At 37.5% G+C, this 17,256-nt stretch overlaps 1 protein-coding gene and 1 long non-coding RNA gene across 2 annotated transcripts in view; one reads left to right on the forward strand and one right to left on the reverse strand.

Annotated features, from left to right (window-relative positions):
* The window catches only part of slc6a1l (solute carrier family 6 member 1, like), a 17,668-nt gene continuing 412 nt past the window's right edge, over positions 1 to 17,256 (reverse strand). Inside the window, exons 2-14 of the mRNA XM_053241921.1 lie at positions 16,526 to 16,925; positions 13,272 to 13,403; positions 11,634 to 11,734; positions 8,852 to 8,961; positions 8,021 to 8,153; positions 7,461 to 7,595; positions 5,949 to 6,052; positions 5,728 to 5,852; positions 4,955 to 5,067; positions 4,634 to 4,765; positions 4,359 to 4,461; positions 3,449 to 3,549; positions 1 to 3,282 (exon numbers count right to left, since the gene is read on the reverse strand). Of these exons, the coding sequence (XP_053097896.1) occupies positions 3,046 to 3,282; positions 3,449 to 3,549; positions 4,359 to 4,461; positions 4,634 to 4,765; positions 4,955 to 5,067; positions 5,728 to 5,852; positions 5,949 to 6,052; positions 7,461 to 7,595; positions 8,021 to 8,153; positions 8,852 to 8,961; positions 11,634 to 11,734; positions 13,272 to 13,403; positions 16,526 to 16,763 (1,764 nt within the window). The 5' untranslated portion in view covers positions 16,764 to 16,925 and the 3' untranslated portion in view covers positions 1 to 3,045. The remainder of the gene's footprint in view (positions 3,283 to 3,448; positions 3,550 to 4,358; positions 4,462 to 4,633; positions 4,766 to 4,954; positions 5,068 to 5,727; positions 5,853 to 5,948; positions 6,053 to 7,460; positions 7,596 to 8,020; positions 8,154 to 8,851; positions 8,962 to 11,633; positions 11,735 to 13,271; positions 13,404 to 16,525; positions 16,926 to 17,256) is intronic.
* Positions 3,151 to 17,256, forward strand: part of LOC117599570 (uncharacterized) — a 25,002-nt gene continuing 10,896 nt past the window's right edge. The window contains exons 1-5 of the long non-coding RNA XR_004579973.2: positions 3,151 to 3,271; positions 5,274 to 5,380; positions 5,769 to 5,885; positions 5,970 to 6,065; positions 16,546 to 16,723. This is a non-coding gene — a long non-coding RNA (uncharacterized LOC117599570). The remainder of the gene's footprint in view (positions 3,272 to 5,273; positions 5,381 to 5,768; positions 5,886 to 5,969; positions 6,066 to 16,545; positions 16,724 to 17,256) is intronic.

Below are 17,256 nucleotides of genomic sequence, written 5' to 3' on the forward strand. Positions count from 1 at the left end.
GTATGTGTTACTAATCTAGGCCCAATATATTGTGTTCATGTTTAAACAGTGATTTACTACTTCAAAATCCTACAAAATCCTTCCATGTACAATCAAATCTTTTGTATTATGATCAAATCCTTGCATTTACTGACTCTCTTGTACACTATAACAACATATACCAAGACCATCAAATGTATGCATTCATTTAGCTATTGCTTATAAGTCATTGTGAGTCTGTACCTTGAGTATTGTTTTTTATTGTGCTACTCATCTGATCTTTTCTTAAATCACTGAATGCACAGCCAGCACCTTTGATCTGAAGCTAGGACTGTTAAATATTAGATCGCTTACATCTAAAGCGCATATTGTTAATGAAACTATTACTGATCGGGAGTTTAATGCACTGTGTTTAACAGAAACATGGATTAAACCAAATGACTATGTAGTATTAAATGAAGCTAGTCCTCCTGGATACAGTTATATACATCAGCCCCGTGTAATTGGCAGAGGAGGAGGTGTTATTTATAATGATAATCTAGGCATAAATTCAAGGTGTTTGAAGTTCTTTATACTAACATAACAATACTGTATTTAGCCACAAAAAATAAGTCTACCCAGTTGATTCCACTAATTATTATTTACAGACCCCAGGGCAATATTCTGAATTCCTTTGTGAATTTGCAGATTTTATCTCAAACCTGGTAATCTGGAAGACCCTCTGTGAACAGTGGTTGTGTCCATTCTAGATTCAGTAGGGTTTAATCATAATGTAATAGGACCCACTCATAATGGTGGTCACACTCTTGATCTAATACTAACATTCAGATTAAATATAGAAAATATAATCACATTTCCACAGTCTGAAGCTATCTCAGATCATTATCTCATCTCATTTAAAATGTGTCTTAGTCATAATATATTCACCTTGCCACGCTACTCCATCAAACATACATTCATGTCAACTACTGCACAGAGGTTTATCAATAATCTCCCAGAGTTATCAACTATGATTGGATCACCGTCTGACCCCATAGAACTTGATCAGGCAACTAAATGCTCAGAGTCAACATTCTGCAATACTCTAGATAATGTAGCTTCACTTAAAAGAAAAATAATTAGAGAGAAATAACTAGCACTCTGGTATAACGATCACACATGCACCTTAAAACAGACCAATCGAAAATTAGAATGTAAATGGCATTGAAGTAAATTGGTAGTATTTCAAACGGCACGGAAGGAGAGTCTCCTCAGCTATAGAAAATCTCTTAGTGCTGCTAGATCAACGTATCTCTCCACCCTAATAGATGATGATAAAAATAATCCTAGATTCTTATTTAATACTGTACAAAATTAACCAGAAATAAGACCAACACAGAAACATGCACACCATCAATTTGTAGTAGCAATGACTTCATGAATTTTTTTCAATGGCAAAATTCAAAATATCAGGCAAAAAATTCAAAATATAAATTTAAAGCCAGACAATTGGATAACTAACTCTATAAATAACAATATAACTACATCAGATCAGTGATTAGAATGTTTTACTCCCCTTTGAGACCAAGCTAATTTCACAAATTTCCTCATCAAAATAATCAACTTATGTACTAGATCCCTTACCTACATGTTTCTTCAAACAGATAATACCAGAAGCAATCCAATTCTTCCCTTAGCACTGGCTGTGTCCCTAAATCTTTTGAACTAGCAGTTATCAAACCCCTGATTAAAAAACCTAACCTCGACTCCTGTCAGCTGTCCAACTATAGGCCAATATCAAACTTCCCCTTTATCTCCAAGATCCTAGAAAACGCTGTAGCACAGCAGCTATGCTCATATCTACGTCGGAATAACATTCATGAAATGCATCATCATAGCACAGAGACAGCGCTGGTTAAAGTGGTAAATGACCTACTACTGTCTGTGTCTCCTTGCTTGTGTTGCTTGACCTTAGTGCAGCTTTTGACACCACTGATCATACTGTTCTCCTTGATAGACTGGAAAATGTTGTTGGAGTTAAGGGAACAGCCCTCTCCTGGCTCAGGTCTTATTTGACTGATCATTATCAGTTTGAGGATTGAAAACAGTGACTTCTCTATGCATATTAAGGTAAAGTTTGGTGTTCCGCAAGGGTCTGTTTTAGGCCCAATGTGTTTTTCTTTATATATGCTACCGCTGGGTAAAATTATTCGTAAACATGGTATTAGCTGAAGATGAATGAAAAACTGAAGATGAAGGAGTTGAGAATTTAGAATAATCACAGTACACATAAGTGTTGCCTATTAAACTGAAATACAAGCCTGTTAAAAACAGTCTCATTTTAAATATGCATGATCTAGTTTTAAACAGGCAGAATCCTCTCATTTCTAAGAGAAATGCACTGTATATGTACTGTATAGTGTTTTATTGTGCAAACCATTTGTAAAGACAGACTATAAATACTTTAACTATAAACTATATACTGTATAATAAACATTTAGGCAATATAGCTATGAAATCCATCTTTAGGAGTAATTTTTCCACTGACAACTTTTTTTTTTATATATACCAAAAAAAAAATGAATTTTGTATATGAATTTTGTGTATATATACATACTGTATATGTGTGTGTCCAAGTATATTTATTTATTTATTTATCTGCAGATATTATGTTTCTCAAAACGTAAGTATACATAATTAATATATTAGGAAAAAAAAACAATTTGCCTGCTTCTTTAGTGTACTCATACAATATACTTTCTGCAAGATGCTCAAGTCAACTGCATACTGAAAAAGGCATGAGCATGTAGTTTGGGTGAGACTTTTATACATTCTTTATATTATGCTCTTATATTCATTTACTGATTGAGCTAAACAGAAAGAATAAATATCAGTGCTGTGGCCAGAGTGCCTTCCTGTAGTGCCCTCAGTTTCCAGGTGATATTAGACAGACGCTTCTCCCATTATTCCCGCTTGGTAATGTTGCTGTGTTAAATGGTGGTTCTCTGTTGGCTTGGTTTCTTCACTGGGCTTTGTCATTTTGTGCCAGCGCTGTAGAGGAGAGACAGCATTTCTGAGTGCTTAGCATTAGCATGTCAACACCTTGTGCAAATATATTAATGTTATAATGTCAATCAGATGATAAAGCAGCCTTGCCTGATGAATGCTTCCCTTGATGTTGAAGAACATGTAAATGATGTATCCAGGAATGAGGAGCATAGAGGAAAGAGCCATGAGCCAGCCGATGCCCTGTCCCCAGCCTGGGAACACATACTTGCCCATGGTCAGCGGGGTCATCTCTATTGCACTGAAGGTGAAAACCCCCTACACACACAAAACATACTCAATCGTCATTTTTACAATAATCTACAATTATCAGTCCTCTGTTGGATCAAGCTGAATAACAATAAAAAAGTACAAGGTGCATAAATAATGTATGTTAAATAAACCAGTATTTTGATTTTTTTTATGTTCAGACACTTTTTCATACCAAACAGATTGATGGGGTGAAATAGAGCCAGCAGAGTTTCCACCAGCCACATGGACGATAGCCGATCATCTCCTCAATGTTTTTATAGAACCTCTCTGCTCCTTCAATCAAAGAGAGAGAGAGACATCAGAAGGCAGAAATGATGTCATCTTATAATTAGTGTTGCATTATGTTTTTAGCTGTCCAAAAATGCTTTTCTGTTTGGCAGTGCCGTAAAAATTTTAAACAGTTTTTTTATTAAATATTTTTAAACGTAAGATCATAGTTTTTGATTTGAGCAGCTCATTATAACAACAACGATGATGGTGGAAATTTTAAAAGGAAACTAATAGAACTTGTCCATATGTTCAACACGACAAACACGTATCCAAGAATAGCTGGTATAAATCTCTAAAAAACTTTACATGGTCAGCATGGAAGCCTGATAAAGAGGGATGTTTTGGCACTTTTAATCGTCCACATGTACATAAAAAACGTGCCTATGCTGCTGCATTTTTTTCAGCTTTCTATTTTGGATAACAATGCTGATCGTATTTACTAGTTAAACATATGTGCCCACATTTTTGACCTAATGTTGACCCACCAGGTCTGTAGTGCATGGACAATTTACATGGACAAGAATTAGAACATGCATCCCAGTGCTGAAAAAGAATGGGCCATTTACTTATAGTGGAAGCCCAAGTTGCTTTAATCAACTACAACCATGATACTATAAATTAAGAGCTTAGGAGGAGACAAACAACCAAAGCATTTAAAATACAAAAATATCTATTTTGAATGAAAAAAGGGTATTCATTTATTTAACTGACCTTAGACCTCCACTGTAAGTGAGTTTACACTAGATAAAGGTTGGATTTAAAAGCACTGTAGTGTTCCTTTAATGTTCCTGAACATTATGAGAGAGATATACCATAAAACCAGGCTATAGCGACTGTCTCAAAGAAGACGAGGAAGAGGAGGCACATCCCACTGGCTGAGTAGTAGTCAAATAGCTTGAACACGTACAGGCCACCCTGAAAGAGAACATGAACCAAGACACACAGACACACACACACATGCACACATGATAAAGTTAAGGTCTTCTAAACTTTAGCTGCAGAGATTTGGGGGAATTCAACCCAGATCCGTATAACTGTATTTTAACATAACCACAGACAATACAAATTCTGGACAGTTTTGCTTTACCTGTGTGATGTTGGACAAGCCAATGATGAATGAGATAATGCAGACCACCAGGATGAATAATTTCTTCCTCTTCCTTAGGATGGTGGGATATTCATCTACCAAAGCTGTGATGAAACCTTCCACAGTACAAAACTATGGAGAAATAATAGACCATTACTTTGTGCTTTGAGTGCATATACAGTACACTCCATATGTCCTCATCCACTGAGGTCTAAATTATTAGTGGTGGTGTATACTGGGACTTGTTTAGTCATTTAGTATATCTAAACAGCTTTTTCAAATAATAAAAACTTCGTATTTAAGCATCAATATGTATTTTACCTGACTGTCTAGTCCAAGCATCAAAAGCATGGAGAAGAAGAGAATGGCCCACAGAGAGGACATGGGAAGCTGAGTCACAGCCTGAGGATATGCCAGAAACGCCAAACCTGGACCTGAATATTTACAATCACACAGTCAAATAAGACTGAGCTTTTTAAATCTCCACATTACAAACTTCCAGCTAAAACTTTGAAGATATTTATACCATGCCCCTGTCTTATGTCTACTTCAAAAATGTCTATTTAACTTCAGTGTGATGTTCACTACATAGTGAATGCATTGCATTAACCCAGGACATCTCTTTTCATTTTATGGCAAGACAATTGTAAAACATCCACTATCTTGGTCTCGGTTATTCGTATTATGGACATACACACAAAACCCCTTCCTAGTCCTGGGGATCCTTCTGATGGTGTGTAAATGATGGTGAGTAATGTGACTTAATTTTTGTTATTCAATTAAATTTTAGATTGATTAAATTTAATTTAAATTACAAACTCCAGTCATTTAATAAATACATTTATTTCACTTTGTTATTCTCAAATTAATATGACCCAAAATGTAATTTAGTTAGAATGTAACATAAATGCGATATTATATATTAATATTTCAAATTATTTAGATGAACTAGGGTGACCACATGATTGTCATTTTTAATCATATTAAGTAAAAAATAAAATAAATTCATATATTTGACATATCTGAATTTTCAGAATAGTGCTGTTGTGTGTATATATGCTGTAAAAAAAGTTGTATGCTGTACATCCTCCTACCTGAGGCAGCTAATTCCTGGATTGGTTTTTTGGTGATGTAGGCCATGAATCCTACAATGGAGAAGATGACAAAGCCAGCAAATATGCTGGTGAAGGAGTTTATGCAGCACACAATGATGGCATCTCTGCAACATGGAGAAGATTTCACAGATATGCAAGTTAGTGATGATCTAATTGAAATCTACATCACATTGCAAACTTTTGTAAAGGAAGAGTCCTACCTGTAGACATTGTTATTGAAGGTATTGTAGCTGCCCAGAGCAATCAGAGAACCCAAACCGAGACCATAAGAGAAGAAGATCTGAGTGGCAGCATCCAACCACACCTAAAGAATACAGGTAGGACAAAGCCATTTGAGTTCAGTATGTTCACTTCCACCATCCACTACCAAGAACTGAAATATGTTTCACTTTTCCATAGTGTGTGTGTATATATATATATATATATATATATATATATATATATATATATATATATATATATGTACACACACTATGCAAATATATATAATATATATATACTATGCAAAAGTGAAACATATTTCAGTTCTTGGTAGTGGATAGTGGAAGTGATTTATATATATATATATATATATATATATATATATATATATATATATATATATATATATATATATATATAATTTAAAATTAGCTTGCCCTTAAAGAGCATTGTAAAAAAAACATTCTATTTATTGTATTTGTATTCTTTAAAAACAACAGCTATATAGTAATTTCATTTGCATTTATTTTCAAAGCATTTGCTTTAGTTATGTGATAAATATAATAACAAAGAATGTGCTCACTCACTTTATCAAATACTTTTTTATGATTTTATGATGGAAAAGTAATCATTTTGATCATAAGCATCATCAACATCAATCTCTCTCATCTTATCTCCTGAGGTAAATGAACAGGAGCCTCATTGTTGCTCTTGACTCAACTGATCACTGTCAGCTATTACATCAACGTTGAAGTAATTGTTGATTTATTCATTAAGTTTTGTTCTCTTGTCTAAATTTCACATTGGCATTCCAAATATATAACTTTGCTGCTGCCATCTTTATAGTGTAAGAGGAGACGAATGTGCAACACAGATAATTTGACAGCTGGTATTTTGACCGTCTACAAACTGAATCTATTATATTTGTTTCATTACGGAATGCAACAAACACCTTGATCAAAGCTACATAGGGGGCGATAGTGTGTTAGTTGTTAAGAGCTAGCAGCAGTTAACCCTGTCAGGAGTGCACATGTTCCAATTTACATGAATTATATTCTGTCAACAATTTGAAAAATAACTGTGAGAATAGGATGCTCAGATATATTGCACTTTCAAACAGTAGCACAGGTGCCTTCAGGATTCAGTTTTGATTGTAAGCTCCAGTTATTGTTGGTGCAGAATTTCGCATGTTCTCCTTGTGTCTGTGTGGGTTTCTTGCACCTGGCAAAAACATGAAGCTAGGTGAATTAGCTACTCTAAATTGCTCATAGCTGTTAATGAGTGTGAGTGTGAGATATGGTATATGACTGCTGTACCCATTTGCGTAGTAATTTTTTTATAATCATTTTCATAGTGTAGTGTATTGTCAGCAAATAGTGGTCTCTATTCCTATTTAATCCATTTACTTCACTTAATTATTTTCCCTTTTTTGTACAAGCTGGAATAGCCCTCTATATTAATGCAAACATTGCCCAAGTGAGCAAACAAGCCTGGCCGCAGTTGAACACAACCTCAGATTTCTGGAGCTTGTTAAAGTCAGGGGTGATGTAGAAGAGAATGCCATCTTTAGCCCCTGGGAGAGTGATGCCTCGGAAAAACAGGATGAAGAGCATGAAGTACGGATAAGTGGCAGAGAAATAGACCACCTGAGGAGAATGAAACACTATAATTTAGATGTTCAGCTAGCTATGATTTCATTGGGATTTATTTCCATTGGTGCAGAAACCTGGTTTAAATTGTAAGTTAATGAAATTGTGTTTAATTGGCAATGTCCATCAAGGTTTTGGGCCACTAGAGAGTGCACATATGCCAATTGCATCAAAATCCAATTATCTTCTGGCAGCAAGGATAAACTGAATGTCCTTGCTATGCTTTAATGCCTCTGAACAACATTTATAAGGAGTGGTAAATGATGCTACTCATTTAAATGATTACAAATGAGGGATTGAACAATGAACAATGGAATGAACAGGAAATAGAAGCTGTGAGAATCTAGACAGAGAATTTTGTAAATTCTGCATGTAAAAACAATGCGAGATGTAAAGTAATAAGCATGCATAGCCAGCCATACCTTTCCAGTCCATTCAACCCCTTTCCAAATAGAGAAGTAGACGAGTACCCAGGCCAGAGCAAGAGTCCCAGCCAGCGGCCAGCGCAACTCACCCGGCTCCTCCAGACCACTGCTCAGCTGGTGCATGTTCCTCCTGTAAGGATACACATAGGATATATTTTGCTGATCTGACTTGCAACTTGGCTGTGCCACATGCACTTTATGCAAATAAGTCAAAAAAAGGTTGTGTGGTGACACAAAGTGTTCCGTTAGACATGCCGTTAGTGTTATTTATGGCTGTGTTACATTAATCACAGTGATTTGTAGGAATTGAAGGACATTTTGGTATCCATCAAAAATTCTCATAAGAAGTATATTTTAAAATAAAAAACCCAAAATACAACACAAAAACATGGCAATGTGTAAAAATTAAGCTCAATCTTACATTTACAAGCTTTAGAGTTCAGATTTTAATGGAACAAACTCTGACATGACCATCCATCAGCCAAAAGAGGTCACTCTGAGGTGAGGCTTCAGCGATTCACTTTGATGATAAGCAAGATGGAGGAGAAATTGAACGCAATCATTGGTGCACATCTGAGGTGCAACAGTCCAGTTCTCAAAGTCTATAACCCTTGGCTTGACACACACTTCATGTGTGCACAAATCTAACTGGTTAGAACAGACAAAATACTTACATTTTACATTATGATGCATAATTGAAGGGTAATTTGATAATGCTAGTCATGACGAAATGCTAAATGTCTTGCTAAATCAGTAAATATTATTTGCCTCTGAGTCTATCCTTAGCTATTGTGTATTTGCTTAAAAGGCTCATCAGGTTTCACTTACTCCCAAAATTCAGTTACAGCGCTGGTCAGGTTGGTGGTATCAGTCAGGCTGTAGTTGGAGAAACAGTGATCGGTGTTCCAGGGGTTATCACAACTCTGCCAAGGCAACTCCTGTCAAGATAGGGAAAGGGGGATGCTAAGATGGATGGATGGATGGATGGATGGACTGATGGCTGATTTGATTGATGGGCAGTTGGACAAACCTGGTTAGCCAGACTAGTGGTTCTCAATTCCAGCTTTGTTGGCATGTAAAGTATAATCTTTTCTTTGGTGGATTTTATTGCTATTATACATGTAACACAGTTCATTAAGGATTAATTATCTGATGTTCTTTGTTAGAGCAGAAAATATAAAACAACACTGCACATTGCAGAACTTGAACATATAACCAGTAAGGCAGATATTAGACAAAACTGATAAAACTGGAAAAAATAGTGTCAAGAGATTTTTTTGTAAAAAAACAGCAGAACTCCTGTCAGATGTAAAATGGGGAGGGGAGGATTGAGCTTTGTAAAAGTCTGCCTCTGTTCTACAGTGAAAAGAGAATGTTTCTATTCCCATGGCACAGAGAGCCGTCATGGAAAATATCACTCTGCTCAAAAAAGAAAAGAAAAACCCAGATGATTATTATTTCTGTAGTGGCTTTGAAAGTGCAGTGTAGAGCAGAGATGGGTTCACAAAAAGCCAGGATGATGGACTCAGGAGAGATAGAGAGAGACCCAGCCAGGGATTGAACTCCATGAATGTAATGGCGGAAGATGGACCTGGAGAAATAACCTCTTATAGAATAGCAAGACTGAGACATTGTGCTTAGTAAAGCAAGTAAGGGAACAGTTTTGAATCTCAATACCATTAAGGTCTTATAAGTCATCTACAGGGTGTCCTAAAAATCTCCATACATAGGGGACCATGTCAGGTATGCCTTTGTTAGTGGATGTTCGTGGATGTCCACTTTTTGGTGGGTCCACAACACTTCCAGTCTTTTTGAATTTATTAATAAATTTGGCAACAGTGTAGTGTGTCATGTGCTTGCCATGTTTCCTGTTAAAGTCTATCGCAACCTTGCTACAGCTTCCATTCCCTCATTACTTCAAGACAAATGAAGCAGATAAAAGGTCTGGAGTTGATATCAGGTATTGAGTTGGCATTTGGCAGCTGTTCGACTGGAGCTACCAATATGAAGTCCAAGGAGATCTCAATGCAAATGAAGGAGGCCATCATTAGGCTGAAAAAAACAATATAAATCTATAAGAGAGATAGCGAAAACCTTAGGTGTGGCTAAATCAACAGTTGGGTACATTCTTAAAAAGAAACAAAGCACTGGTGAGCTCAACAACATCAAAAGGCCTGGAAGACCACGGAAGACAACTAAAGTGGATGATCGCAGAATCCTTTCCTTGGTGAAGAAAAACCCCTTCACAACATCAACAGAAGTCAAGAATACTCTGGAGAAGGTAGGCGTATCATTGTCAAAATCTACAATCAAGAGACGCCTTCATGAATGTAAATACAGAGGGTTTACAACAAGGTGCAACCCACTGGTAACATTCAAGAACAGGAAAGCCAGATTAGACATCTAAAAAAGCCTCCCATGTTCTGGAATAAGATTGTTTGGACTGATGAAACCAAGATTAACTTGTACCAGAATGATGGGAAGAGAAAAGTATGGCGAAAGAAAGCAACAGCTCATGATCCAAAGTATACCACATCATGTGTCAAACATGCTGGAGGCAGTGTTATGGCATGGGCATGTATGGCTGCCAATGGAATGGGCTCACTGGTGTTTATTGGTGATGTGACTGCTGACAGAAGTAGCAAGATGAATTCTGAGGTGTGTAAAGCTATACTCTCTGCTCACAATCAGCCAAATGCTACAAAACTGATAGGACGCAGCTTCACAGTGCAGGTGGATAATGACCCTAAACATACTGTGAAAGCAACTCAAGACTTTTTGAAGGCAAAGAAATGGAATATTATTCAATGGCCAAGTCAGTCGCCTGATCTCAACCCAATAGAGCATGCTTTTCACTTACTGAAGACAAGACTGAAGGCAGAAAGATCCACAAACTAGCAGCAACTGAAGGTGGCTGCTGTGAAGGACTGGCAAAGCATCTCCAGGGAGGAAACTCAGAATTTGGGTTTTGAGAAAATGGGCTCCAGACTTCAGGTAGTCATTGACTGCAAAGGATTTTCATCCAAGTATTAAAATTATGGTTATATTTACAATTATGTCACTTTGTCCAAATACCTTTGAGCCCCTGAAAATGGAGGTACTTTGTTGAAAATGGCTGTAATTCCTAAATGGTAAATGCCATATTTTTGTGGATCCTCTTAAAATAAAGCTGAAAGTCTACACTTTCCAAATCCATTGTGGTGGTGTATAAAGGCAAAATCACAAAAACTCTGTCATTGTCCAAATACTTCCAGACCTGACTGAATATATCTATCTATATATATATGTATATATATATGTGTGTGTGTGTGTGTGTGTAAGAAATTGTGCTAAAAAGTGTTCATTTCCCCTACATAAAGAAATTTCCCCCGAGACTTTTGGGACACCCTTTACTTCACTGTGCAGCTGTAAAATTTATGGAATACAGGCTCATTTATATCTGAATGAATGAATAAATGAATGAATGCCATGATTAACAAGGGAATTTGTTTTGAAATTCATTTAAGCAATTAGCAATTAAATGATGCAATCATGAATGATTTGATGAATAAGAATGAAGCAGCAGTGAATGAATAGACTGTTACAGATCCAACAGAGAAGCAGTACATACTGATCTGAAGGAGTTGAACAGGTAGTAGAGGGCCCAGGCAATAATGACGATGTAGTAGATGTTGAGCCAGAAGGACAACACTGCAGCAGCCAAACCTACACCTAAGAAAGAGAATAAAGACAGAAATAGAAAAAATAATGAGACGGGTGGAGAAGGAGAGAAGAAGCTAGATTTTCATATCAGCTATTCAACTGAATAGCACAGTAGATTTTAACAGGTGTCACAAAAGCAGTTTAAAATAAATCTCTAGCTTTCAATCCCTAATGAGAAACCCAGAGCCAACAGTGGCAAGGAAAACTCCCTGAGACGAAATGAAGAAGAAACCTTGAGAGGAACCCATCCTCTTCTGGGTGACACTGAATAGTCGGATTATAAATGATTACTGTTCTATGCCTGTATACCATAAAGTCAAACAGCACTAGGTGTGTTGAAAGGATGTTCAATATAAGCATACAGTGAATAAGAGTCCTGGAAGGAGCAAAGAACAGTTTTTATGATTACAGCAGTTACAATTACAAATCTCCAGTATCCAAGTGAGATTATCCCCTGAATCAGCTAGAAAGGAATTTTCATGCCTTTAGTGTCCTCACAACACACAGCTCTCTGTATCACCAGCCTTCTTCTTACTGCCCTGCATCTGTGTTCATTAAGAATAAGGCAGGAGTAGTCAAGAGTGTCTCAATGAGCAGGCAGAAGTAGCCAAAAACATCTGCTGGATGAGGCCAGGCATGCTCAGACTTTGTGCAAGATTAAAATAACTCTCCAGAGCTCACAGACCTCTAGTGTGTTGCTCTTGTATTATCAGACACTGCAGCATTATAAAAAAAATAATAACACATTAGACCCCTACCTTGTTGGTCCATTTTCCAGATGTATGGTTAGAAACTCATTTTTTTCATGCATAGCACATCTTAATCATCCTCTAGCCATTTGTCAGTGTCTGTTTCTGACCACAGCACCGCTTAGTTTGCTTACCAAAACTGATTTCATCCTAGCAATGACATTAAGTTGTCTTGTACACTTGTATCAGAACTATCATGCCACTACCATGTGTTTCACTGCAGTGCCAAGAAAGGTCCACCACCATAATATATTAGGTACTATACATACAATATTATATTAAATGTGCAAATACATTTTATAAACATCTATTATCAATAAAAAACAATAGTCACCAAGATGAAGATTAAGCCCATAAGTATTTACTAGGATTTTGAACACTTGAGCAAAGTCTTTCCACTTGGCAGCCATTTGGGCAACACATCCAAGCAGTTTTATCAATCACATAAAACCAAGCACCTATTTACTTCAATGAAGAGAGAAATATACCAGAAACAGATCAACAAGGTGATGTTTTATGCACAGATTTGAAATGGATATTGAAATCTGACAAATATGACATTAATAATGTATGGTCTTTGGCCCCAGTGACATGATGTTTTTCTCAGTATTCTGGCTACCGCACATGCAAGTTTCTCCATAATTAACGGAACATCCAACAAGGGCAACAAGGTGACTGATTCTTTGTATTGAGGGGCAGGACTTGTATAACACAACCATCATGTGTGTGTGTGTGTGTGTGTGTTTACTTTTCTTTACTTTTCTGTGCATACCTGAGTGTTCATGTACATTTCATACCTTTCATCATGGGTATGAGTTTCCAGACCCCTAGTCCTCCTACTGATGTGTACTGTCCTAGTGCAGTCTCCAGCAGAAATAGAGGAATCCCAGCAAACACCAATGTAGTGAAGTAAGGAATAAGAAATGCTCCTGGAATAAATAACATCAAGCCCTCAGACAATTAAAAAAAATCATTTTGATTTTCAATTACAATGGACTCATCAAGTGGGGAATGTTTGCTCACGAGTTAGTGAGCTTTTGCATTTTTTACAAAGGCTTAGGGTCCATGGAGTGGATAAAAGCACTATGTTATTGTTTTACAGGGCAGCCATTGAATCCATTATCACACACACACAGACTCTCCACTGGTGTTCCACAAGGCTCAGTACTTGGTCCTCTCCTGTTCTCCCTCTATACTCGATCTCTTGGTGCGGTCATATCCTCACATGGGTTTTCATACCACTGCTATGCAGATGACACTCAACTCATCCTCTCCTTCCCTCCCTCAGACTCTCATGTTTCTGCTCGGATATCAGCTTGTCTGGCTGACATCTCATCATGGATGACAGCTCATCAGATGAAACTTAATCCCACAAAAACTGAACTGCTGTTCATCCCAGGTGATTCATCCCCATCTCAGGATCTTGCAATTTCCCTAGACAATTCTCTGATCTCGCCTTCGGTTACCGCACGCAACCTTGGGGTAACCATGGACAATCAACTGTCCTTCTCCTCTCACATTGCTAATCTAACACGCTCATGTCGATTTCCCCTTTATAATATCAGAAGAATTCGTCCATTTCTTTCCTCACAGGCCACACAGGTGCTTGTTCAGTCCCTTGTCATTTCAAGACTGGACTACTGCAACTCACTCCTGGCAGGTCTGCCTCTGAGCGCCATTCGTCCTCTGCAACTGATCCAGAATGCAGCTGCACGATTGGTTTTCAACCTTCCTAAATTTTCCCACACCACCCCATTGCTGCGCTCCCTCCACTGGCTTCCTGTAGCTGCCCGCATCAGATTTAAAACACTGATGCTCGCCTACAAAGCCAAAAATGGACCAGCATCCACTTATCTCAAAGCACTTATCACACCTCGAGCGCCACCACGCTCCCTCCGATCCTCTAGCACTGCTCGACTGGTCCCACCATCTCTCAGGGTACAAGGAAGGCATGCATCGAGACTCTTCTCTGTTCTGGCACCAAGGTGGTGGAATGAACTTCCCCTAGATGTCCGAACAGCTGAGTCACTGGCAGTCTTCAAATGACATCTAAAGACTTACCTCTTCATAAAATACTTAAATTAGCACTTTCACAAAAAAAAAAAAAAAAAAAAAAAAAAAAAGTCACCTCCCCAACAGAGTTTTGGACTGATGGTATTCCTAGTTTGTGACCTAGCGAGCCAATATCAGAACGTATTTTTGATAGACTTCAAAGCACTATTGTAAGTCGCTCTGGATAAGGGCGTCTGCCAGATGCCATAAATGTAAATGTAAATGTAATTATCCATTATGGTATTACAATATGGTTTGGTAACCTGTCCATTAAGCTCAGATCAGAACTCAGATCACATTAAGGTCAGATCAAAACCTGATTAGAAGGGCTGGAAAAATAATTGGCATGCTGACCTCATCTTCTCTTCAGGAGATTAGTCAAATTACTGAACAGTAAGAGATGAAGTGTGTGTGTTTGTTGGGGGGGGGGGGGGGGGGGGGGGGGGGTGAAATGTCTTGGTTTATGGTATTTGTATATATATTATTATATTGTATATTTGTATATTAGTAATAATATGGGCAATATTAGATATGGGGTATTTGTGCAATAACTGATGTATGACATTTGTGTATGTTATGTGTATGTTTGGTTATTGTATGGTGTGTATGTTTTGCTGTTTATACAGATCTAGGTGCAATTGCATGTCAGTGTAGTTTGATATGTGTATTGTAATGTCAGCTGTGTTCTCTTGATTGCCCAAGACAAATTTCTCCTAAGGGAGACCATAAAAGCTAAAGGCTAAGGCTAATTATATTAAATATGCCTTTTCTTATACCCAGTCTGATTACATTTATGAACTCTATGTTCACTCTAAAATCATTAGATGATTTTGCCTTCAATACATTTCTTTGTCCATGTGCACATACAGTATAGCACTTCATCTGCCACTTGACTATCTAATTGGTGATACCATTTTTGTATATATCTGTGGTCCCATTAAAAATGGTCAAAAATCAATTAATAACAATTCCTTGAAGTCACTGATGTGCTCTTCTCGTGAATCTTCACAGAAAAGTGAATCCTGCTATGCCATGGTTTCCTACCATTTACTGTGAGATTCTATTTCTGTTAGGTTATTTATTCAACTGGTGAGTCACAGATTTGCAGCTCAAAAGAAATCAATGTGTGAGTGCAGTTATTTAGAGGACACATCAGCAGGCACATGGCATCAAGCCTAATGAAGTAGGGAATTGTAGGACACTGACATTAGCTCAGCTATTAATAAGCCATCTCTTCACCTGAATATGTGACAGTGAGCAGCAAAAATTACTTTAGGTGGAATATGGACTTTTTACTGCTGAGCTGGGACCAACATTGCAATAATTTTGGCAATATTTAAAATGATTGGTTAGGACATTCTAAGTTCGTGTAACATTTGAGTCAATGACAATGGCCTGGATAGAATTATAGCTGGTATAAATGGGCTAGCAAGGCTAATACACCCCTACCCCACCTGTCTTCAAAGCTGTTATATTATTTGCTGTTAACAAATGTCAGGTGAATTATTTTGGATTTTTGTGGAACCAAGCACAACAGCACCACCAGTGGTCATAAGAAAAATACACAGAATGGTATGAAAAAGAGATACTGGGGCTGATTTGTTCCTCGGCCAGCTTGTAGATTCATGCAGCCTATCCGTGACAGTCATGACAGGTGATTACAGAGTCAAAAGCCCCCTTGATTTGTGCAGATATTTTTCATCCCACTTCACTGATACATCCGTAATGTGAAATACAGTTGCCAGGGTTATGAATGTGAATGAGGTGGATTATCATCTATCATCCTTTTTTACCCCAAAAATAAAAAAGGATATCTATCAAAGTAGATAGACTAAGGACATATTGTCCAATCAAAGTACAAATTACACAAAAAGATAGACAACAGACTATAATTTTAGTGTTTTAAAAGTTAACACAAGGGTTACAACTTTTGGTATTCAGAAAAAACACAGCATGAACCCATTATAAGCCAAAATATCTTTTTCCTCTTGTTTCTTACCGCCTCCATTTTTCCCACAGAGATATGGGAATCTCCATACGTTTCCCAGGCCAATGGCATATCCTATGCAGGACAGCAGGAAGTCAAACTTGCCCTTCCAGGTGCCTCGATCGGGAAGGCTCTGCTTGCTCTCATTCAGAGCAGAAGTCAGACTGTGGTTCACTTCCTCAAATGGAATAGCCTGCTTGAGCTCTGATGGTGAGTTGAGCTGCACAGTGCTATCCCCTGTTTTTCCCATGGCAGGTTCACAGATGTTCCACAGTCCACCTAAGGACTGAGCTAGTGTACTAAACAGTACTTATTGTAGTGAAGACTGGGCCGTATTAATGTCCGATACGTGATGCGATTGTTCCACAAGCTGTGCAGATCTTCAGTAGTGGACAGCAGACAGATCATTCAGCTAAAAACAGAAAGATGGAAAGCATTTGTCCTTGTTCTGTTGTCAAGATCAAAGCCTAAGTTTATGTATGTAACCCCAAGTAACTAAATCACTCAAAATTTATTATTCTCTACTACCACATCTTTGTAGTATAGACACCAGTATTTCCCACAATTAAAGGCACAAGCTGCTTTGCTCCGCAACACTGTGAGGTTTTCATTAAAGAGAAGTTAAAGGGAATATCTTTTATATGTTTACATTATGACCCTCACTAAATCCACCCAAGGTTTTTTTTTTTTCTACAAGCCATTCAATTTCAATCACAATGGCTGTGAAGCAAATGCTCTGTTTT

This window comes from Pangasianodon hypophthalmus, chromosome 18 (genome assembly GCF_027358585.1).
Source record: "Pangasianodon hypophthalmus isolate fPanHyp1 chromosome 18, fPanHyp1.pri, whole genome shotgun sequence".
In the NCBI taxonomy this organism is placed as follows: Eukaryota; Metazoa; Chordata; class Actinopteri; order Siluriformes; family Pangasiidae; genus Pangasianodon; species Pangasianodon hypophthalmus.